General features: G+C 39.9%; 1 protein-coding gene across 1 annotated transcript in view; it reads right to left on the bottom strand.

The window, feature by feature from the left end:
* The window catches only part of BZW2 (basic leucine zipper and W2 domains 2), a 60490-nt gene that overhangs the window by 21563 nt on the left and 12893 nt on the right, over positions 1–26034 (bottom strand). Inside the window, exons 2-5 of the mRNA XM_086614466.1 lie at positions 16811–16875; positions 8723–8899; positions 7432–7535; positions 4717–4782 (exon numbers count right to left, since the gene is read on the bottom strand). Of these exons, the coding sequence (XP_086470592.1) occupies positions 4717–4782; positions 7432–7535; positions 8723–8899; positions 16811–16868 (405 nt within the window). The 5' untranslated portion in view covers positions 16869–16875. The remainder of the gene's footprint in view (positions 1–4716; positions 4783–7431; positions 7536–8722; positions 8900–16810; positions 16876–26034) is intronic.

Here is a 26034-nt window from a genome sequence, read left to right as displayed (position 1 = left end):
CAACATGCAGTTTTAGGTTGAAAGAAAAATTATGAAACTGTAAAATCTCAAGGTGTCGTTTTATTTCAACAAACTGTGACTCACAACCAAAAAACGTATGAAAATTTGGGATGCAGATGAAGGGAATTATTATTTCTAAATATATGGATGAGAAACAAGTGGTGTGCTGTACTTCCAAATGCAGTAATTAACTGGTATATATAATGGCGCAGGTAAAGGAACACCAGGGCCACATGAAATGGGAAGACTGAGAACATTTTTACAGAATTTCAATATAAGCCTAGTGTAAAATGGAGGCCTGGGGATTTAAAGCTTTCTTTACATGCTTTATCAACAATACTGTACTGAAATGAGATCTGCACGAGAAAAAAAAAAAGGAATTAGACTTTTTGCTCTTTACTGAGTACTGAGACCATTAACAAAGAGGAAACAGCTTCAGATTTCTGTATTAGCCTGCTTAACTCCTTTTCCTTCTGCTCCCATATAAGCAACAGATGAGGATTTTGACTATTTTAACATGACAGGCCAGGTTTTGACATAGTTCTGAACTGTAACCTGCATTGGGTTTTGTCAGTAATGAGTAGATCATGAACAGTTATACCCATTCATGTCAGATTTGAGTCATGAAAGCTTCAACAGCACTAAATCCAGCTGCAAAGCCAGAGCGGAGAAGGATTCTAAGAGAACTTCCAAACATTTATCAACTCTAGTTTTGAGAAATCTGTATTTGTTGAAATGTTTTGGAAGGTTTGAAATGACTTATCTATGAAGCTCAGTCTCATCCTCTTCTCTTTCCTTTGAAACATGCTTCTGCAAGTCTCTTGGAACGAATCTGAATTATGGTGTTCTTGAACAGTACCCCACTGCAGTATGTTTTGAACAGGAATCTGGTCTTCTACATATCTCTCACTGCTCAAAGTACTGCTGGTGCTACTAGCAAAATTTTTGTTTTACTAATAGTTTTGAAAAGCAGCTCCAATAAACTTATATATGTCATTTTCTGCTGTTCAAGGATATTATTATTTACTTTCAAACAATTGTGAAACATAGCCTAATTTAGGGGGAGACTGGGTGATCGGAAGAATCAAAACCTTTGATAAACCCACTTATAAAACATCAAAACGAACAAAATGTTCAGTTCCAAGCTGTCATTTCAGATTTTTATTGCCAATTGCTTTAAGAGCTCTTCTTTTACCATCACAATTACAAACCTCAGCAGGGAAGTCACAAAACGTCCAAGTCACTTCAGAATAGGACCAAACCACCCACAGAAAGTTCTCCAAGCTGATGCTTCCCTGCTGTTAGCTGAGCACTGGCATTACTGCTTTTGTTACAGATACAGACTGATTCCAGGCATAAAATGCACAGTTCTGGCTCATAATTTTGTATTTCTATCATAGCTATAAGAACTCCCACCTATTTAAGTGGGAGTTCAGAATGCCTAATAAGCATAAGACCAGACCTAATGTGCTGTTCCACGCTATTTTTATCTTTAAAGTCTTTTAGGTATAAATTCTGGGCATAAAAGATACGCACAAGTAAAGACGCGCACACAACATTAAAAAGCATGCAAGAAAAACAAGTGCTTTGCTCTCCTCTTCTGATCGGGAAACCTTAATAGTGAAAATTAAGGAATTTTATCCACACAGGGAGTGTGGTGTCCTTTTAGATCTTCATTATCTGAAGTGGTCTGTTGCTTTAGCATATGACAGTTTGTCACATCTGTAGACAGCACTGAATTGTCAGCAATGGAGAAGGCAGCTAACATAACACATACCTGCTGACTGATTCTCGCTTTTCATTTAGCTGACTTCAAGCATCTCTGTTTACTCCCCATTTGATCTCAGAATGTTAGTTTCCTCATATTTCATAATTCCCAGCTTGATTTAGGGTTCTTTCATTAGGAAAACAGGAACACGAACAAAAGTCTTCATAACATCCCCCAGTACTTCACATGCCCTCATATGACTCAGTAATATTTACCAGTGTTAAGACTAAAAATGTACTTATCTGTACTTTATCCCAATTTTTATTTAAAAAAAAACTTATACAGAACACTACTTAAATTTGCAAACATACTACATAAACAGATAATATTGCATGTTTCATCCACTGACCTGAACAGAAACAGATATGTAAGAAAGGTGAAAGCAAATTTGAAACTGAGAATTTTACTTAAATTATTGCAAAACGTTGTCACAGGTCTATGCCAGTACACTGGGCAGTGCTCTTATGAACTTAAACTGCCTATATTAAAAACTAGCAGGTGAGCCATGCACTTAAAAATCCTTGTCTTGTGTTGAAATTGCTTGTACAAAATAATTCAGATGTAAAATGTAACAGTTTGGTTATGTCACTAGAAGAAGGAATAACTGGCAATTTTGGGGGAGAGAGTTAAGAAATAAAATATTTGAAAGCAAAAAGCAGACAAATAAGGGAAAGGTGTTGGGAATTAATAATGTCCTAATGACAAAATTGTGAACGAGAAGCCATAAAGCAAATACTTGTACAAATACGGCCATTTAAGACAATCTGTCTTGAAAGAGAAGTCCCACTGACACCATCTGCTTTTTCAGAGTGAAACTGCTGATACTGCCTTGTTTTTTTAGCATGACGTTTTCTGTGAGAAGAGCTAATTTTCCCCCAAGTGCTCTAACTGCCTAATGAATCTGCCAGAAAAATCACTTTCATTGCTGGGACAGTGACCCATGAAACAACATCAAGGAGTCACTCTCTTGCTTTTCTAACAACTAACTGCAGTAGTCTTTGAACTACTAAATCTTGCAGAAACACCTTCTAGAAATATTAATTATCCATCTTGTGACTCTATGAGCAGCTACTCTCATATACGTTACTGCACATAGTAATTGAAGCATTACATAGTTAAAAACCCAACAAACCTCATCAGTGAGAAGACAGCCACTTGAAGGTGGCTTCACAAAAGCTGGGGTAGGGACAAGGTAAGCAAAAGGCATCTATGAATAGCAGTCCTCAAGGATTTTGAGGCAATGACAGTGAAGGTGCAATACACAGGCCAAAACTTTCATAATCACCTCCCTCGTTTCTAATTCTCAGATAAACTGCATTAACTGAGAAAGGGGGCACACCCGGCACCCATGGCGAAAGGCCAGGTCCCCAGGAGCCACATCAAGATTCACACCAGAGCGCAGAGCGATGGAAAGGCAGATGGAAAAGTTACCCCTCAGCTAAGGACCACTATGCAAACCTAATCTCGGGATCTGTTATACATGACATAATCTGACACTGAAAACTATACAAAAAGCATAAAATAACATAAAATTGAGATTTGCAGTCTGCAAGGTGAGCAAGCCCAGACCCCGTGCTGCCATGGCTAGGATGCTTCCAACAGCTTTAAATGAGTATCATGACTCCAGTCGCACTGCACCTCAAATTATTGCCTTCTCTCAAGCTACCATATGGCTAATCTTCAGATCAGAGCCACTTACTCCTCAACCGGAGGGCCGAATTATTTATTAATTAACCATAGTTTCATCTGGTTACTAAGTGTGCAAAGTGAATGCTTAGAAACTTAAATGATTCAAACTCAAGCAAGTTACAGAAGAGAGAGGAGGCGGCTTGAATTGACATGGCATTTGCTTAATATGCTGAATGCTCTCTGAAACTTGAATGCTGTGAGTCAGCGCTTCTCATGTCAATGATTATAGTAATTAACAGCAAGAACACTAGATTTGTGTGGGGATAGAGGTAAATTTAGGTCTTTAGAATGATGTATTGAGCAATCAGCATCAGTTAATAGGAATGCTGGCCACAAGCACAAAAATAATTTCCTACATGAGCAAGAGCGCATAAATCAGAGCCAAATTTATTCAGCCACAAGAGGTGGTGGTAAGGCATCATGCTTCAGACTTACCCTCATGTGACCCTTGCAGAAATCTTTCTAATGTTTAAATAATATGGAAAGACACTTTCTTTTAACAAACATGGTATTTTAGTCACAGGACAGGTTTTGCCATTATCAGCATGCCTGTTAACTTACACCACAGCAATGTTTAGTACTTATTCAGGCCATTAGAAAAAGATATTTACATCTGTTTCCAGGAACTCAAAATAGACAAAATAAATCTGTATTTTGTTTTCAACAATTTTCACCCAGGTTTCTCCTGTCTCTGTAGAATTTAGTATCACAAAACAGAACAGTATCCACAAATATTCACTGCAGTCTAACAAGCAAATCTTGAGCATTCTGACTTTTTCTTGCACATATCTATGGCCTCGAATACAAAAAGTTGCCGTTAGGACACATTCCACAATGCAGGAGCAGTTTAATATTAATACATCAAGTGACGTTCTGCAGAGCAGATGTGCATTTATTCTATGGAAAAAAACACAGAGAGCTATTCTATATCAGGATAGTAACATCTCCTCTCATTAAGAGCTATAGCCCCCCTTCAAAGCACATTGAAGCTCTGCACAGAAAAGCCTGGGATAAGAAGGTGAGTTTGGTCAAAGCAAACAAATGAAGCATTAATTCAAGAATTAGTCTAGATCAAGTGCTGCCAGCAGTATTCCCACAGAGCTAAATTTGCAGACTACAGCTGTCACCTGTAGATTCCATCCTCTTTTCCAGCAGAGCTAAATAAAACACATAATAGCACAGCATTTGTACCTATACAACTATATTAGACATAGGGTAAGAAACATTAACGCATAAGAGGAGACTGCCATCAACATTACCTTTTTGATTTCATCTTCAAATGCTTTCTCCAGATACTTGTATCTCCTGATAAGTTTATTGAAGACCTAAAGATAAACACAGATTAACAAAAAAGGCAACAGGAAACATGATTACCACTACTGAATCTATAAAGAATATCTTTGACTAATCCACAAGGCAATTTTTTCTTTTCATTATCTCCACAGCAGGAAAGAAAAAGAAGGAAGCACTGCTGTCGTCTCACATTCTAATACTTCACTGCACAGTTTTTCCCTTAGACATGGTTTCCAGGAAACAAGCAGCCAGCAGAATGATAGTTCTGCAATCACCGGTTGCATTGCCTGTCTCATTGCAGACCACAAAACATCCTTCTCTATTTGTTCACAAGTGGAAAAATACAAGTTTCACAGTTCTTGCTTTATACAGCCATGTTTGAATCAGAGAATTTACTGCAGATGTAGAGTTTTCTTTTTTGTACCTCTCAAAATTTTATTCCTACTCTACTTTTCACTCTACCCATAGAGCAAAAGCAGGGGAAAGGAGGAGGAGGAGGTGGTTCACTGTGCACCCTCCCCCTGCTAATCCATCTCTCTGGGGAAGCTGTCAGGTGTAAGCTGATGGAGTGAGGCACTCAGGCAGCACTGCTGGGCATCTTCAGTAGATGCAGGATGCTTGTCAAATTCACTATCATGAATGCTTACAACAAAACACGCTATTGCCAGGGAAAAGAGGAAGAAGGTTTGACAAAGCTTTTACGATTATGTTCTTGGAAACACTCGTTCTCCAGTTTTCACCATTTGTTTCCCATCATGCAACCGCAAGATTACGAAAGCAGAAGTAGCACAGGTGCAGGGTGCATTCAGATGGAAGACGGGAGAGATAAGAAATTAAATAAATCACTGCTCTCACTACTGTACAAAGGGCACAAAATGTATGACATTATTGTCAGGCTGGATGGTGGTGGGGGAGAAATTAAGTTTAGAAAGTTTCGATTCACTTTTCAGAGAACGTAAAATACATCTAAACATCCTAAATGGTAGTACTTTGGCTCAGAACAAGTGAAAATCAAGTTGTGGCCATGCTGAGAGGCAGACACACAGAGAATTCTAATAAAATAAAGCATAACATAAGGTGCGATACAAAAATGTAAGCTAGCATCTTGTTCATATTTCCATACAAAATTTTGTATATTTTTGCAAGTCTCTGTAAATTACATAAGTACACTTCATAAGCAAATAATCTGCTAAAATATCAATGCTAGCTTTAGTCTTTTTTCTTGAAGACTTCTCACTCTGGATTGTTTCCATGACTAAAACCACAAAAATATCCACACTACTAGTTCACTTGGGGGTCAGAGTAAGAAATTACTGAGAAGATAAGGAAGCTCTAAACACTACTTTAGGCTAGCTCCACTTTTTCATAATACAGTAAGAGCTCTATTTCCCATTATTCATGAAAAAAATTGGTGAGGTCTATAAAAGGATACATCTCTTCAGGCATTAACTTCAGAATGTTGACTTACTTTGGTGGCTTTTGATATGAAATGCAGAGAATACATTGAAAATTCCACTGCTTCAAATACTGAAGCCTTCCTTTACATTTTCCAACTTGCAACCTTTTACTTTAAAGTTAAATTTCTCCTTGGAGGACTCATACTGCCAATGTTTATCATCAAATCATTAAAATATTAAAATTCAAGAACACAGAATCAATGCTTTTACCAATAACAGATTTTCCTGAAGTAGAATACTCTGTTTTTAAGAAACAATAAAGCTGATACACAAGATATACTTATTTCTGGAAAGGGAGTCAATATATTTCACTTCTTCAGACTATCAAAGATGTGTTTTTAAAGGACTTCTCTGCTATTTAGCAAACACTTGTTACCAATGCAGACTCTCATCTCAGCACCCTTTAAATCAACCATGTACCTTTTCAGCAATTTATCACCCTCAACACCTTAGCAGGGACAGCAGGTTATATGCTTTCGCTGTTTCCAGCATCCCAATAATAACTAGTTACTTAAAAAGATAAATATGTTACTTGATTAACAATAGACTTTTGACATATGGTGTTTGCACATTTATGCAATCCTGCTTGTATCTAGAATTGCATAGTGGCTTTGAACTTTCAATAGGATTCTTACGGCATTTTCTCATATAATTATTATCTTCCAGTAAGGAGTTACACAACCTTAGCTGCTCTTCCATGTTTTAGGCTTCATTGCTTATTTATGTTAATTTCACATAGGCCTACTTGTGCAAGCCTTATTCCTGCAAAAAGAAATTATATATCACATACGTAGGAGAAATGAAAGCTCTTGCAATATATGCTCAATTCCTAACTAGTTATACAACTAAAGCTTGGAGGTGTGAGGTTTATATTTTTTGTCGTACTTCATGTGTTTCTCAATATATGTTCATACAAATCTTTCGGGCTGCATACAGAAAAGGTCAACAAAAATAATGATGATGTCCAAAATATACTGAACCAACAGCAGACTGAAATAAGTAAGTCTGCTTTCTGTAAAAGAAAGCGTTGCCAGCTGTAATCAGATTATCTTAGACATTCTATTTTCTTACCTAAAATTTACAGGTTAGGGCAGATTACTGGTTAACTGGATTTTCAGTTGCCCTGTAACTAGCTTATTACAGTCTAGACAGTCTGCAGATGTTCCACTTCAATCTCTTTCGATGCATAAACGGAAAAGAGTATTCAACCACACCTTCACTGACCTGAGCATAATTTCGGATGGCATCATGATCTTCATCTGCAAAAAATACACAGTGGTTGGTCATCTTGGTCTTGTCATTGTCATCTATGCGTGTGCCTCCAGGAGCTAAAAGAAAGAAGAAAAAAAAAAAAGAAAGAAAGCGCAAGAAACAATCTCTCACTTTAGAGAATATTCTATAATTACAAGTTTTAATAAGTCTACTAAGTCTTATCTTAGTATCACTGAGGCAAAAGGCAAGAGTAAGAGCTAGGAGGGGAGAAGGGGAGAACAGAGAGAGAATGAGCTTTGCAAGGCTGTGGTGGCACCTGACAGAAGGGACAGCTGGCCAATATGCCGCAGCTTAGATCACTCAGACCACACAGAACTGAGAGATCAGGTCAGGTCACATTAAGGAACCTTAGCTGGTTTTGAGAGCACTGTGTGTAATCAAGTAAGTATGGGTTGGAGTATAATCTTGCACATATTTTAACTACTACTTTAAACACCACAATAATGTAAATCCTTTCCAAAGAGAAAAGTATTAGCACTATGTTACTAATTTGAGGACTTGGAACATCCTCCTAACCCCTCGAATGCTTATCAGGCCCACTTTCAAAACACTGCTGCAAAATTTTCTCCTGGCTTAGTTTGTTGACAGCTTTTTTCCTAGATATTTCCGCTGGCTTTTATTTCCTGCATTACCTCAAGTCTTACAAAAACATCTCTTCTTCTTGTACGCCAAAGAGCAGGAAGCAGGAATCAAACTAATATGATCAGTAAAAAGAGTGAACTTATTCAAAATACAGAGGAAGGTGAAAGGCATGGTTTTGCCCACACTGCCAGTGATACCTGGGTGAAAATGCTCCACAAAAATCCACAAAGCACTCCTCATTATTCTTCACTTCTCCTCTTAAGTTAGCCTTTGTTGCAACATCTATAAAGCAAGCTTTGCAACAGTTCATAACCTGGAGCGCTGCATTACACCTTTCCATGCTAATAAATTCCTGTTTCCCCTAGTTAGCATTTCTCTCACTTTCTTTGCTGTTGCATTTATATGCTGTTTCAGCTCAGACTGAAGGCTTCTCAGAGCAGTATCCATTTTTTGTTATATTTGCAAAATGCCTCACACAATCAAGTCCCTAGGTGTTACTGCCCTACAAACAATAAATAATGCTATGATACAAGATGTAAGAAGTATCTAGATATGTGAAATTGTAATATAGTTTATAATTTCCACTTTATAAAGGAAGACAGCATCTTAAAAGAAGCAAGGCTGATCCTCAAAATTCTGTATCAGGTACACTGCAAGTTACCTAGCATGCTGCCAGCTACCAAAATATCAAAGAGTGTGTCGGCATAGCGTCGATAATCAAGCCGTGAGCCCGTTGCATCCAGAAACTTGGCTATAGCCTCCAGGTCACTCCCAGCTTCATTGAGGCCTTGGACGATTGTATCCCTGAAGACTGTGGGTTCAAATTTCTCCTTTTCATCTGGAGCAGAAATAAAGGAGAAGGAAAAGGAAAGAGAATCAGGTTTTAAATTTTCTGTTAAAATCTCGTACCAGCTAGCAATTGAAATGACCATGGCACCTAAACATATTCTTCCCATTCTGTTCACCACACCAAAAGTTTGGTTGTTTGGCTTTTATTGCCTCTAGAAATTTGCAGTGTTTACCCTTGCTTACCTCTCCTCATCCCCCCAATGCCAAAACACACACAAACATACAGGAATAAATAAATAAAGCAGAGGAAAAGTAATTATTGAAATTGCTTTCAAATGTCATACTCTTACTTCTCTTGTTGAAGATATTATCGAATGTGCGTATCATTATGCATTGCTAAATCTGACAGAAGAATAATAGGAATGACAGCTATGTGTACATAATCTCACTGTATGAACACTCTGTTTTTCATTTCTTGCTATTTTTCTTTAAATAACTACGGTCACGTATCTAAAATGTTTTCAAAAAGATAAGTCTTCAGGAAGAGGAGATCAAGGCATTCATAAAAACAGGTTTTGTGTAAACATTTAGGACCCAGCAACACAGTGTAACCAAGAATTTATCTTTCATATTCACAGACCTAAGCAGCACCAGGAACACGGAAATGCAGTGCTCCCATTATGTTTTCCACAGCTGTCCCTGGTTGAACTTGATTCAGGTACAGTGTGACCCCCAGACTACATCCCTATGTCAAGGCCATTGGCCTCAACAGGTGTAACTGCAACCCCAGACAAAGCTCGGGACATTCACCCATACCTCCGGCTGCTGCTTCTTGCAGGCTGTTAACAGCTTACCGCACACACCTGAAGCTTCTTAGCAAAACAAGTCCCGGCTTTATATAACGGCACACATGAAATGCTTTTACCATCAAAATAACTCTGAACTTCAGAAATAGAACCACGAGCTGTTCTGTGACACTCAAAAACCAAAACTAATTTCTTATCACCTGCCAATGCAAAAGTTGATACCAGTTCTTAAAAACCCTGCATGTATTATATCCAAAAGACAAATTCAGAGACTTCTAGTTACTAAGACGAATGAGGATTGGTAAAATTCCTGTCTAAACATGTGCTAATGCGGTCTGAAATGTGGCAGCTGCAACTCTCGCAGGCTTTTTGGGAGAAGTTGTGGATGTTACACATCCTCTGGCTGCAGGTTTCCTTTCCGTGTGACTCATAGCACAGCTTTCAATCCCAAATACTAACCAAAAGCAACCTCCAAAAGACCTTGGTTTCTGATAGCCTTTCTTCCTCTAATCTCTTTCCTCCTGCTACAATAGCCTTAAGGCAATTAAATAACTATTTTACACGTAACGTCTACTTTTATCAGCTTTATTATTTGTAATATAGAAACATACCTCTCTCCTTGTTCCCCTGCATGTACCTGGAGCATGCTCATTCTACCATCTTCAGTACAACACTTGCCCATTTTCCCCCTCTCCCAGAGCATCCCCTTCCCCCATAATATCTGGAAAGCACAAGCAGTCTCTCCCACTCAGTGTTGCAGGCCACTGGGAAGCTCAGTGGACTAGTGAACTGGTGCTTCCAAGGAGTCTGGCAGCATGCAGCCAACAGCAGCTCCAGGGCTGTCTGTCAAGCACTCAGAAACACTGGAAAAATGAGGTACCACCTCGTCTTCCAGAAATGCCTTGCTACTCCTAGCTTTTAGTGGCTTGTTAACACTGTTACCTATCTCCCAGTGTCTTGCTGCCCCATGACCTGAAGCTGACCTCCTCAGACCAAAGCTGAGGATTACTAAACAACATGGATACCCACATATACACCCAGGAAACCACCTTGACTTTCAGCTGTGATGAAGATCTGGAGTCTGCCACTGGAGTAAACATCTCTCATATCTGCAGGGCATGCCCATGGTGAACAAACCTGAGAGGGTCGAGTGGGGAAACTGAAGAACCATGCTTTTGCTCTGGGAAATGCCTACAGAGAAGCATACTGCTGGAATCTCATCTGGGGTATCAGATCCATTATCAAATACTCAGTTGCAGCTCTCTTGCAACTTGAAATACTAAACTCCAAAAAAGCAACAACCCACAAACAAACAAGTCTTTTACTGAAGTAAGTGTAAACCCTTCAGTATGTGTAATTCAGGCAGTTTTATTTGCACACCAGAAACACAGCTCCACCCATAAACAAGTATCTGAGTATAATTATTCTCTTTTCGGTTACCAAATAAGTATCTATTATTTGCAGGATTAAAAAAAATGCTTGATCGCTCATTAACCAGTAAGAAGGTGGAGTTCTGTCTCAAGAGATGAGTTAAAAAAAAATTCCTATTTTACTTTTTCAACTATATTTTGTCTAAAAAATTAAGATGTTCACATCTAAACTACAAAGTGTTACATGCTTGGTATCACGGGCACGCAGTGCTCAGTACAAACACCATGATTGATATTTCTTAGCTATTTTAAACAGATTCTTCTCCTGCCCCAGAAGACCTTCTCTCATTTGGAGCACCCTACTATTTTCTTGTCTATCACAACGTAAAAATTTACACAGGAAGAGGAGGTAAACTCATTGCATGAAAAATTATTTATAATTTTATTGAAACATTTTCCTAACAAGCTAATGTACTGAAGAAGATATGCTGATATAGTACAACAGGGTGAGTAAGAAGCCATCATCAAGAAGTGGTGACAGTGTGTTGAGCTGTCAAGTACATAATTACTAAACAAGCACAGTTTCAATCACGGGCTAGCGAAGGCAGGTGTAGCTTGCAGATGTGATGCATACAACACCCAATGCAGCAGTGCCATACACAGCTTTTCATTTTCATCATGTTCCCGGATCCTGTGTCCTTTCTTTTGCTTCTAAGGAAATCACAAAGTACATTTAGACATCCCTCCTTAAGAATTAACTGTAACTCTTCAACAGAAGGCCCACAACTGTATTTCTGCAGAAGAAAAATGAGATGCCCTGGTTTGGCCCCTCTTCAGACTTCATGCTAATGTAAAGGTGTTAATACTGACTTTTTACTAGATAATATTCTTCCTGAAAGAAAGCAATATGCATCATTTTGCTTAGCTTATTTTTATGCTGCCATTTACCTTTTTGTGCCAGTTTTTTTCAGATATTAACTCTATGTTATTCATGCCATGGGAACAAACTCAGGTCTCAGGTATTGCCTGTCAGCTTACTTTAAACAACATGCACTGTTTGTCCCTGTTAATGCTTCAGGAAACTTTTTGTCTTGTAAGTATTTGTCAACTGTCTGGTTACAGAAATTTTCCTTACTACTACCGGCATTTTTGCTACTCCTATTTGTTCCTTTTCCATTTCAGAACACACAAAGACATAAATTTGCATGCATGCAGTCAATACAATCCACATCCCATGTATCTGCACCATAAGAACAAATCCTGGGCAGATGCCAGCTACTGCTGACCCTCACCAAAAATGCAGTATTCAACAGGTATAGGGATTATACTGCAAACTAAATGAACTATTTTCTTTGCCTAGATTGCTAGAAACTTGATACGGAATTGTGAGATGCCTCCTTCCCTCAGAAGGCTTTTCCCTTTGCAACGTAATTCTTTTTCCTTCAAATCTTTTTAAAGTGATTTTAACGCCTACCACTAGATATGCTGGAGGCTAGGTTTATATTTTCTATTAGGTCAACTAATAGAACTGGAAGGAGTGGGATTTACAAGCTCCACCTTCATAGTTCTCTCAAAAACATTATAGACACTAAGCACACTTGCAAACTCTAAAGAAAAAAAAAAGTCTTCTTCCTTTTTTGCTTTCCAACAGCTCAAAAATTGTTTGCATTCAGAGATTAGAGGCAGTGATAGAGTTCATATGGACAATGATTTTTATGAAATCCCTGACTGCTGTGTTACACCTCACTGTCTTCTCAGACGGCAGTGCTCCTGGGAGCTGCAGAAAGGGAAAGAGAGCATTGTGAGACACAAATCAACTGGTAAGTACCAGCAGTCATCTCTTAATTGGCTCACTCCTCCCAGCATTTACACATTTCAGACCTCCCTACCTGCCTGTTACACACAACAGAATCATCTCCAATGTCTGAAATGCCATGTTCAACCACAGCCATTGTCCTCTGTCCTACCTGGGTGAAATTTCATGACTCCCTGATATACTGAAAGTCAGTAGACAAAAACTGAATAGTATTTTCTAGTCTAAGTCCAAGACATAACAGTCTGTGCCACTTCTATGATACAAAAAGTATATACGCAAACTATATATATATATACACAAACAGAAGGGAATAAACGTGCTCTTCCTCAAGCCCTGTGCTTCCAGAAAGAAAACAAGTATCTATAATTTTCTAAGCAGGATCCTCAAATACTAAGGCAACCAGGATCCCATCATATTTGAAGAAGAGATTTTATCCTTTAAGTATATAAAGAAGTCTTTGCATGCTAAGTTTTCTATATGGCTATAAAGCCATCTAATATCCCCAATCCCCTTTAAGTAATCTCTCAAAAAAACTCCAAACAACCCTCTCTCCATCTTCCAGACTCCCCCTAAGTCTTTTCCTTCTTCCATGCAGTCAACGAGAGTCCTGAGAGAGCTGGCGGATGTCATTGCCAAACCCCTGTCCATTATCTTTGGGCAGTCTTGGCTCACTGGGGAAGTTCCGCTGGACTGGAGGCTGGCGGATGTTACCCCCATTTACAAAAAAGGGTGGAAGGAGGATCCGGGGAACTACAGGCCTGTCAGTCTGACCTCGGTGACGGGCAAAGTCATGGAACAGGTTATCTTGAGTGCTATTAATGAGCACATACAGGTTAACCGGGTGATCAGGCCCAGTCAACATGGGTTTATGAAAGGCAGGTCTTGCCAATCAAACCTGATCACCTTCTATGACAGGGTGACCCGCCTGGTTGACGAGGGAAGGGCTGTGGATGTAGTTTTCCTGGACCTCAGTAAAGCCTTTGATACAGTTTCTCATACTGTTCTGGTGGAGAAACTGGTAACTGCTGGCCTGGATAGGCACACCCTCCTTTGGGTTAAAAACTGGCTGGATGGCCGGGCCCAAAGAGTGGTGGTAAATGGGGCTAAATCCGGCTGGAGGCCGGTCACCAGTGGGGTTCCCCAGGGCTCAGTGCTGGGTCCAGTTCTGTTTAACATCTTTATCAATGACCTGGATGAGGGGATTGAATGTACCCTCAGTAAATTTGCGGACGACACCAAGCTGGGAGGCTGTGTCGATCTGCTCGAGGGTAGGGAGGCCCTTCAGAGGGATTTGAACAGACTGGATCGTTGGGCTGAGGCCAATGGCATGAGCTTTAATAAGGCCAAGTGCAGAGTCCTTCACTTGGGGTATAAAAACCCCAAGCATCGCTATAGGCTCGGGGAGGAGTGGCTGGAGAGCTGCCTGGCGGAGAAGGACCTGGGGGTGTTGGCTGACGACCGGCTTGATATGAGCCAGCAGTGTGCCCAGGTGGCCAAAAAGGCCAATGGGATACTGGCGTGTATCAAGAATAGTGTGACCAGCAGGAGCAGGGAAGTGATCCTGCCCCTGTGCTCGGCACTGGTGAGGCCGCACCTGGAATATTGTGTCCAGTTTTGGGCCCCTCACTTTAAGAGAGATATTGAGCTCCTGGAGCGAGTCCAAAGAAGGGCGACTAAACTGGTCAAGGGGCTGGAAAATAAAACTTATGAGGAGCGGCTGAGGGAGTTGGGGCTGTTTAGCCTGGAGAAGAGGAGGCTGAGGGGAGACCTGATTACGGCCTATAAATACTTGAGAAAAGATGGTGGGGAGTTAGGGGAGGGGCTCTTTACATTAGTGATGGGTGATAGAACAAGAGGAAATGGGCATAAGCTTAGTCAGGGGAGATTCAGGTTGGATGTTAGGAAGTATTTCTTCTCTGAAAGGGTTGTCAGCCACTGGAATAGGCTGCCCAGGGAGGTGGTTGAGTCCCCATCCCTGGATGTGTTTAAGAATAGGGTGGATGAGCTACTTGAGGATATGGTTTAATGGGGATTAGGGATGGTTGGACTCGATGATCTCTAAGGTCTTTTCCAACCTAGAAATCTATGAAATCTATGAAATCTATGAAACGAGCATCTATTGCCACTTCCGCTCACTGCAACAGAAATTCAAAAGATAGGCATAGAATTACGGATAAAAGCTCTTTATTCATTCTAATTATTACTTGTATTAAATAGAAATCAAAGATCAAATCCATCTTAGGATCCATTATGTCAAATACATTGCAAAAAAAGGACTGAAAAGAAAGTCTTTATGAGAGAGAGGTCTTCTAAAACAATTTTAGCAAATAAAATACGTACTGTAATTGACTGACCTAGACTGACTAATACCTTGGATCAATCCAGCAGTATGCATATTTGATTGCTTTTACTGGTTGACAGTTATTTCTACAGGGATTGTTAATTCCACTCCTCTAGCTACATCTACGCTGTTGTTTGTTAACGCAGTGTACAGTTACTGCCTAACGTTCTGGAACATGCTGATAGAAAGTCAATCCCGCTAATTACTGGAGCATCGTGACACTTATTTACAAACAATATAGGTTTCTTTTTTTAATTAGTTATGTCTACAAACATTGTATGTGCATCACAGAAAGGGCATTTGCCATTTAAGAGACCACACCAGTAAAACTAACTGAGGAAATGATATGTGCAAGGGAGGAAAAATGAGAGAAAGCTGGCACTGCTTTTTAGCAGACTGAAAACAAAACTATTTTGCAATTCTCATACAAGCTTCATGATCTTAGCACATTCACTCAGCAATTCAGATGTGTGGCAGAATTTGTAATTTTCTGAGAAAGCTTACAAACTCTTTTTGTTTCTCTCATCCACACTGAGAAAATGCTCTTATTTTCATTATCTGTCACAAGAGGTTAAGACCAGGTGTTAGCTTTTGATTTGAAACAGAAAAGTCAAGATGGAAAAAGTCTGTTACATGACGGACGGGAACCTCACCTGTATGGGCTATAATAATATGCTACTGCAACAGGAAAAAAAAATCTAAGTCTTCTTTTCATAAACCAGACTTTTTTTAATTTTTCTGAAAAAAATAAATTATTTATTACATATGGTTTTGCTCTCTGCCTCAAAGTGTTGGGCATTTATCTCAGATATCTAAACCACGACAAATGAACTCTGAGTATAGTAGAAGCAAGCATGTTAGGATGACACTCACTGTACAGAATACCTGGAAAATCAGCATAATTAGCACCACTTAGCTTTCTTTAAAAATTGATGCAATAAGAGTCCTGGTTATGCTTCTAGAAAAATCAGTATCCCAATGAGTAAAACAGGACTTACACAATGGCAATAGTTTTATTTTAACAATAAAAAAACACAAACTACGCTAGCACAGCAGAAAAATATTTGTGAAAAAGGAGCTTTCTGACCTCTATCGTTACCAAAAGCAGGGCCAATGAGATGATCTGACCAATGAGATGGAAGGTGAGAGATTTCCTTTTTAGATGAGAAAAGTTCATTTATAGAGATGGCATTGATTTGAATCAGAGAAAAAAAAATCAAAACCAAAAAAGCCAGACTATTTTCTTTACGCAACCTTTAAAGAAAAGCTCATATTTCACCTTACTGGTTGAAAGGGATACTTTATGAAACACCAGAAACAAACATCTAATAAGTTTTCTTCCTCGTACATAAATATACTATAAACTCAGTTAGAATCTATTTTTTTAACTGAGGCTTCTACAAGCCTTAATAGCTAATAAACCCAAATTTTACAGAAAGTCCTAAGATATATAGAGAAAATAATAAAATTCATAGAGCTTAGTTAAAATAACATCTGCATTCTTAATATGGCTGAAGAGAAGGGGAGAAAAACCTTAATCCTATTGAACTTTCAGTTATTCCACCTGCCCTGTTTCTACTTGTTCCAACAAAGAGGAAAATACAGTAAAAAATGTAATGTAACCTACCCCTCTTCCTAGTTTTGAACCGTTGGCCTGTTAGCACCGGCTTCTGATTCTTATTCATAAAATTTCTGGAGGAAAAAAAAAAAGAGAAAAATGTATTTTTACTATGGCATTCACAGATAACAGTTTAACCTAAATTCAAAATAAACATTCAGTGTAGTAAAATCCCGACATGTGAAAGGGAAAGAAAGTTCTTGATGTATACGCAAGGAATAACTCACATTATCTTAAAGATGAAAAGCACTACAATCCAAGAATAACTTTGATGAGATGTGCTGCTCTCAAAACCCAGCTCTCAGCATCCCTATAAAAAAACCCTGAAGGTTCAAACTCAAGCAGGAAGGTGATGGAGCCTCCGCCCTTACTGCCGGGGCAGAGGTACAGCAGTGATGCCCACGCAGCTCATGGGGGTGCCCGGGGGCACAGAAGCCACTAGAACACAGACTGGGAACCATCCTGGTGGGGCTCAGCATGACACAGGTCTCGCCCTCTGGCACGTTCACCAGACAGACGGACTCCCAGAGCTACACGTGGTCCTGCTGAAAACATGAGTGCAGTCTAACCACAAAGACAATGTTTTAACCATCAAACCCTGCTCAAATGTTTCTGCCAAGTATCACTCTATCTTTAAAACTTTTAGTTCCTAGAAACATGTAGGTGTTGTAAAAATAAAAGATAACCAAGTCCCTCCCCCATCAATTTTGTGTATAAATACACAGTTAAGGACCTACATGGCACATCATATAATAACAACAACAGTAAAAAATATTTGGCTTATATTACTTCAGACTTTAAAGGCGAATCTCCACATGAAACATTAAAAAATTTGAGAAGTGCTCATATATTGATGCCATTTTTTCTAAAGAGAACAAAACTATTTTTCAGCTTTGGATATAATTAGTTTAATCACATGAGATGCAGCTTGCGCAACGAGCAGCGAAATGACAGCTGCATGCAACCAGCAGTGAACACGAGGAAGCTTTGCTGCGTGTGGCAGTCATCACAAGTCATCGCCCTGCCCTGCCAACAGCAAGTGCCAGCAATGGGACTTACGGGCCACCTATTTCACACCCAGCAGGTCATCAGGTCACTGTTACATATAATTTGCTCATCCAGAATTAAGCCTTACCATGCAAGCAGCTTTGTCTTTTGGGCATGTTCTTCTAATAAGTTTAGTTTTACAAAAATTTGTATTTGTATTTCTTCATTGCGGACTCTGCAGGTTGAGGTTAAAAGTATATACATTTGCCAACACTTCTTCCTACCATGGGCGAAGAGAAACCTCATGGCTAGAAAGATGCCATTAATTACACATTACTATCCAAGTAATGCTCTCTCTACCCCTGAAAGCTCACTTAACAACTCTGTTAACAAAGCTCCAACTATACGATCTGTTCCCTTTCCCCAGACTACCTCTTCTGGTTGCAGCATCACTAGCTGGCCACTTCTGCAGTGTTTCAAATGTTTAACTTGGCAAACCACTGCTTTCTAGTTTAGGTCTACAATTTATCTGCAGTCAAAATGCCTGTATGCACTGGAAATAGCCAGTAAAGTTCAGAGTCAAGACTGGTTTTGCTTCCTCCGAGTCACAAAAAATACAAAGATGCAATAAGCAGTTAAATTGAGAGGTTCACATTCATCATTGAGACTTAAAGCTACAGTTTTAACAGACCAAGGAGCACTTTGAAACAACTGCAACACTAAATAGCCTTCTGGAGAAATGATCGGCCCTTCTGCAAAGAGTTAAAAATGGCAAACCAGGATATCATGGGACGTTTTAAAGCCCTGTAGGATCCAAGCCTCCCTTCACAGCAGAGATCAAAAGTCTCTTTCCCTGACTTAGCTGTCTCGGTGGCAGAGGAACAGGAGGTGCTTTACAAGTTAATCAGACAGATAACCTAGCAGTCAACAGGGATAAGCAACAGCCCAGCCTCTAGCCAGTGACCAGCTAGATTTGACAAATTTATCTGGTTTATCTTTCTGACCTGCAGTTATTTCTAAGAGACTGATCTGGAATATACAACACTTGCCCAGGTATTTTTGATTGTTTTTATGCTTGGTCCCGATACCTTACACCTTGTTCTGGGTCTAAAAACGTTCATTTCAATAGATTGCAGGAGGAGTCCATGAGGTTTGCAAAGAAAGTGTCAAGCAAGAAGGTAAGAATTAATCCTCTTGTCACAGCTCTTGTGGTTGTCACAGCGCTCTCTGTGCTCACTGAGCAAAAACATGTCGTCGGGCTGGGATGGACACTGCCTGCTTCCTTAACGAATTCCTTAGGGGCAATGAAATCAATGACACCTGACCTTCAACCCAGCCATACTGGTACGGTTTCCCAGTCGTTATAAAAGGCATAAATGCATATGCTGAATTTCTAGTACTAGATTTCTCCTTTCCTTTGATGCAGTGTCTTTTTAAACTGTGAGAAGAGTTGCATGCACCTGAAGCTTGACTATTAGATTCTAAAACTGTTCCCCGTAATAACAAAATATGCCCTTTAAGACTGATGGGAACAAGATTAAAAAAAAACAGTTAAAGTAAGACTCACCACTTGCGGCAGATTTAACGACTAGAGGTTCAGTGCAACAGAAGAGACTCTTGAATAGTTAATTATTAGGAACACAGGATCTGCCTTCTTCTATATTTAGCTTTAAATGCACTGCGCACTAATCTGCTCGAGTGAGGGTCAGGCTTTATAAGGCACTCCCTCAAGCCCTGGCCCAGGGAGGGCACAGGCACTTTCATCCAGAAACTGCAGCATAAGCTTAAGCAAAACCAACCCAGTGATCTATATGACAGCCCAGGTTTTATCTATACTACAAATGACACCAGACACTGCAAATGAGATTTTAATGTGCTGTTGTCACTGCAACAGGTGCCTGGATGATAGTTTTAAATTTACAAAAGTGAATGCATTGCAAAAACTTTTTTTTTTAAGCAACACACTAACAACAGCACACAAGTGATGGCTGAAGGTTGTAAACTCAGATGGCAGCATATAAACTTGCACAGTTCGGTTGATTGCATCAGCGTGCAGTCTGTCTCTCAGGTGTCATGTAGCTATAAAACCTTAAAATCATAAAAGACCTTGAACTATCACATACATTCTCCTTTTTGAAAGGTACAAGATCTGGGTAGGTCAAAGCAAAAGGCAGACTTTGAAATGCTGGCCAGAGAAGTCATAATAGTTTCAGAAGAGTAAAGATCTTAAGGATGGGTATGGATAGGAAGGAAAAGAAAACCCAAAAAGAAAACCCAAACCACCAGTCAAACTTGTATCTTGGAGCCAACATTCTTCAGGATTCATACGAATTGCCAGCAGGAAAGAGCAAGATATGTGGAAATGATAGCTCCTTAGCACACTCCTTTCACAGACTCCACTCTTCTACAGAAGATAGGAGAGGCTCACCAATAAATGCTTTACTCTTGATTCTCCCTTTAGGATCCAGAAAACCTCTTGTAGAAAACTTACATGTTCAAATTCCATACTCAAATACTTTTTATTTTATAAGGGGGTATAAGCCCAGAAGCTGGGCTGGGCTGAGTGAAGCAGGAGATGTCAGACAGCACTACAGAACCAGGCATCACATTCCAGAACAGGCTCATTTTCCATATGAAACTCAAAACATCCAAGCCTGCCAATAACTAACTTGCAGCTACAAAACTAATCAGAAAAACAGTAAAAAAAAAAAAGGCATGACAAAACAGTTTCCTAAATTCCACTCCCAAACTTGTTAACAGGCTTCTACAAAACAGATTCATACTTGAAAAATACTTAAGTTGTTGAGTTGGTACAAACTCCTGAAACTGCTTGAAGTTCACAAGTTCAGCTTTCTCTACAGTTCCTTCTCATTTACATGCTAAAGATCCTAAACAGTTAAAATAAAGCTGACAGACATCTACAGTCGTAGATATCTAGCCATATACGACATAGCAGCTTCTATAATCAACTAGTTCTTCTCACACGATTACTAAAGATTGTAACAGAATTAATTAATAAAACCAGCATTAATTAATAAAATTAAATTATGAAACCAGTAACAGATGAATTACAAGTTACTTCAGAGCTTCAGCAAGCTTGAACTTGTTGAACAAGTTAGACAAATGCAGTCTTTTATCCATACCACAGGGAAATTCTTACGATGATTAACTCCTAAATTATTGAAAGCCTTGATGAGGCTGAAGTTTCTACCAAGCTAAAATACTGGAAACGTTTGTTCTTGGAAACATATTGCTCGAATTGAAAAATAAATACTAAAAACTTTTATCCAAACCAATACTATTTTTCTAAGCATCATTTTACACTTCTTTTAACCAAAGTCTCAGAATCATCAGAGATTCTCCAAACATTAACACGCTCATGATGAATTCAAGAACAGTTGCTGCGAAACTTCACTGCCCTAGTTACGGAGAGAGAGAAATCAATGCCAGACGACATAAAAAAAAAGAACCATTTAATAAAACTCCCTACCAAGATTTTATGGCTCTGTGTACGCAGGGCACTGCAACAGGAGCAAGGGAGCCCAGGGGAGCTGGTGGTGACCCTTTGGTCAGCTGGCCAGCAGGCTCCAGCAGCACTGCTCCACGGGATGCTGCTGCTGTGGGGACTTGTGCGGTTGGCGTTTGATTGACATGGTGCTGGAGAGAGCTGCCAGAGCACCACCAACACAGCACCACCAGCTTTCACAGGAACAGATGCTTGGCAGGAATTATTTTCATCCCCTTCCCTTGCTCAGACATCATGCAAGACAGAAGCACTCATCACAAAGTAAAATAAAATAAAAGTATAAATAGGGAGAGTTTCTATGAAGGAAAAATACCAACCCACATATCAAGGTCATTTTTTTTCTTCCCCCAAGAAGTGTAATATCCAAGACTCTAAAAGGCTTTATTGTGTCTTTTTCATCCAGCAATGTTACTAGGCATTTTCATCCTCCCACCACTGCAGTTTCAGGCTTGGGATGAAAACCTAAAGAAGGGTTTCCTCTTCTTTCAACAACAAGCCGAGCGCTTATGTTAAAAGCAAATCACCAAACTCGGGTGGCAGGGAGGAAGAGCTGCCCTTGTGCTTCTGCAGGAGAGGAATCACGTCAGCACACAGCTCCCCAGGAAGGCAGCAGGCAGCTAGACTATGAGCTGACAAAATCTGTAGGTGGAAAACTCATAAATCATTTCCAGTACAGAGAAACAGAGTAATGTTAGGGGATGACAGGACAGAGAGGATGTGATGCAGCCCCCTGCTCTCGCCGAATCTGCGTCAGGCTTCCCACTTTCCACCCGGACACAGAGCCCCTGCAAGGATTCTCACAGCTCCTTCTTTTCCATGAGCACTTCCCAACACCTGGGTGCAGCAAGAGGCGAGTGACTGCAATGCACCTTGCTCACACACTGTTCACTCCCTCGCAGCCGCTGCAACAGCTGTGAAGCATTTTCTGCTTTAACACAGTTTTCATAAGGCTAAGAAATCTACCTCGGCTGCTGACGTTTCCCAGGTTAGGTTGGTGTGAAGGAAAGGCGCTGTATTTGCACGTCTGAGCCAGTACGACAGCTAGTGCACAACGTGAAGAGCAGTGGCGACGCTCCCTAACATCTGCTAAAGCACCTGACCAAGCTCATTTTGATAGTATTGAAAAATAAGGAAATAAGCAGATCTATTTGCTGCTTCCCAGGGTCCCAAGTGCTGAGGATGGAACCAGAACAGTGCTTAAAAAGCCACCTCTCCTCTCGCCCCCGTTACACATCTGGGGAGCCAGCAAGACCAAGCCCCTACGCTTAGTGAGATGCGCAGGGTTTTCTTTACGCAGGTTGACTTGTGCCACTTCATCATCATTTTCCAACTCTTGCCCTCCGTTCCTAAAACATTTTTTTTTAAGAAGTGGCTAATAACCTGGAGGTCTCCATCTTCAACTGTGGTACAAATCAGCAGGAAGGGCAGCACTGCCAGCCGGAAGGTTTACCTTGCTATTTTGCCCACAGAGGCCACCAGTAGAGTTACAATGTTTATGAAACCTTTATCCCAAAGGTCTCACTCAGTACAAACAGTAAAGGCAGAGCCAGGCTTGCACTGTGTTAAAATCCCCTCACTGATTTTATTGTACAAACGACCTCAATGGCAACATGCAGGGACGAAGCAATCACATAATGATGTGCAGGGTAAATACAATCAACCTCATGTTTTAATATTTACATGAAAAAAGGATACTAATAATCCACATGTTTATTGCTGAAAAATACATCTTCTGTTATCATAGAATCATAGAATGGTTTGGGTTGGAAGGGACCTTAAAGATCATCTAGTTCCAACGCGCAAACTAACCCAAATCCAAAGTTATGGATTAACTTTGCTTATGACATTACAGTACATAAAGCAACTAGATACCGACCTTTGATTTCATACTTGGAAGCATGCCCTAGTCACCAGTGGCTATCATATGTAGTGTCTTAAGATAGTGTTGTAGCAGGTTTTCAACATACTCTGAATGCCCTGTCTTTCCCAACAGAGTCTTCCAGAAGCTCTTAAGACACTTAATTTTTTATTTTTTTTAATCACAAGACAGTGTTTTTCCACAGCAAAGAGTGTCCACTCCAATAAAAGTACTTGTCCTTTATTAGTATGTCTAGTGGCAGAGAGAAAACGAAGAGATGAAACAAGTGGAATTGCTTTCATTCTGCAGCAAGAACAAATACCGAAAGAGAATGAAACTTACCACACATTAAATAAAAAATAAAAAATTGTGCTCATGCAAGATTCTCCAGCCAAGAATTGTGTAACCTGTGAGTAGTTACCCAGCTGAGAAATAAGTAAACCCAGACAAAAATGAGAACACAAATTCACTGAAATCTGTACCATAAATCTCATCACCTAACTGCTAAACTGGTATGTGACGGAAGATGTTTCTTGAAAAACAGTCAAAAAACCCCACTGCCACCAATTAATGTACAATCACACACTGCATTAGAGACCCAGCCCACTGCACGTATTTCAGGAGAGCAGGTATTTCTTAAGTCACTAACCAAGAATTTCTACAGAAGCGGCTCAGCTGAATAACAAGGTAAAAACAAGACAGAAATCTCCCACGACCGAAGCACTCCACAAAGTCAAGAGAACTGTAAACTGAACCACTGAGGCAATGGGCTTCTGTGTCTCGTAATCAGCAACCATATGAAATATGCATGAGTCATGGCACAGTCAGGGAGGAAAAAAAAGAGAAAAAAATTCTTAATCATTGACAGGTGAGAACATAAATCAAGAAAATGAAATCATACACTTGAGTTGACACACAAAAAGTTATCTTTCGGTGACAAGGTTTCTTTCAGCAACTAAGAGGAGGAATTAGGTATAATTTTTCAAGGGCAAGGTATTAGTAGGAGCTTTTCTCAGACTGCCAAGAGCTCTCTTAGGCTGCTGTGTTCCTAACTGGAGTATCCTGAGATAATGGAGATGGTATATTGCTACAGATCAGTTCATACTCAATTAACATTGATGTTAAGGTGATGGCTAGTCATCCAACTCCAAGCTTGCATGCCTTGCCAGCAGGAAAACCTCTTAGAAAAAGAAGGGGATAAAAAGGATCAGCAGAGATCAGGGTCAGGTTAACTTGGATAACAAGCAGAAGACAGTACTCTTCCAAGGCTAACAAGGTGGAGTATTTTCCCTTATGCAGGACATGACTTTCAATGGACCGTGTAGATGTTAGAACAGGATTCTTGAATTCAGAGGGACATTGGATGTGCTGTTTATCCTGAAAAAATATAACTATCTCAGCAATCATTGCAAGAGATGACGTTGCTAAAGGAAAAACAGTGCAGCTGAAATGCTGCAAAAACATTATTGTAAAGGTACTGCCGCAACTTAGCTCAATCCTTCATTAATGTTTGGCAGAGAGAGTAGTACCGGACACTGTTCCAAGTACACTGGGAAGAAATCATTAATGGAGTTACTTCATAGAGTCTCCCTGAGACAGGTCTCCAACAAATCAAAAAAAATACAAGTATTCGGAAGAAAACATCTTAAAAAAATAACTGGCAATGAAGTCTCTCAGACACAAGACAACACAAGAACAGCTCAGGAACGATGGCCAGAGACAAGAAGAGCAGTGTTCTCATGTACAGTACCACTCATCTGCTCAAGTGCACTCTGCTTCTCTTTTTTTTAATTTATCAGCTCACTGGAAGCTATATTTTTATAATGTCGACCCTACTCATACAATTCAAATATCACAACAATAAAATCAGAGATAAGCCACTTCCATTTTTCTTGCTAACTCAAAGCTCAGAGCAGCAGCAAAAGCACAGGAGATCACCAGTGTCTCCAGGATACAGCACTGCCGCATTTGAAAACCCATGAATTGTCTTCAAAATTACAAGGACCAAGCTTAAAAAAAAAAATAAATACAAAGCTTGCATTCTCCAGAAAGCAATGCCTCCCAGATGCTAACAGCTTATTATTTCATGAACTAAATACAGTAATCTGAGGAGGGATGTATTAATAGCCAGCACCTCTTACACACTTGCAAGCACTGAACGCCTTGGCTTTAATAAAAGGACAACTGCTGTAAGCAGGAAAGCAAGCTTTAACTTAGAACTCCCTAATTATTTCTTCAAAGTATGTACAAGAGAAACGAGTTCACCAAGTTAACACATGGCTTTTTACCTGCAGGATAGTGAATCAATTTCCAGCTACTTCAATCCTGATATTTCTGGCTAAAAGGAGATGGCCAGCAGTGGAAAGCCACAACCCTTTGCACCATGTCAGCTATTCCAAACATACCAACTAATGCTGATTATGCTGTTGGCAACATTCACTTGGATGGAAAAGGAGCCCCTAACTGACGTGTATCACTCTGCACCCCAAAAGTAGTCCTATGTTCCCTGTGGCTGCTTTCTCCTCAGAGCAGGCTGAACATTTTGAGACAACACACTAGTTTTGGTGAACAGATTCCTGGAGCGAAGGATAAAAGTAGTCAACACTTGGATTGCTTCAATCTGCAAAAAGTTATTTTCTAGGCAGTGATGGATACAATTCTTCTCAGACCAAGCCAAGACAATTCTAAGGCACTAGATATTGATTCACATCCACAAGTTGGCTGCTAAAAAAAAACCACACCAAAACCAAAACTCACCCCACAGTGTATGGCACGAGGTGCCTACATGATCAACTATTATCCTGAGTGAGTCAGAAAAATAGCTATTACAGACTGAACACAGAGAGGGGGCACACACTTGCT

This window comes from Tauraco erythrolophus, chromosome 7 (assembly GCF_009769465.1).
Source record: "Tauraco erythrolophus isolate bTauEry1 chromosome 7, bTauEry1.pri, whole genome shotgun sequence".
Lineage (NCBI taxonomy): Eukaryota > Metazoa > Chordata > Aves > Musophagiformes > Musophagidae > Tauraco > Tauraco erythrolophus.
Note: the sequence above shows the minus strand (reverse complement) of the source record. Positions and strands in the feature narration are given on the sequence as shown.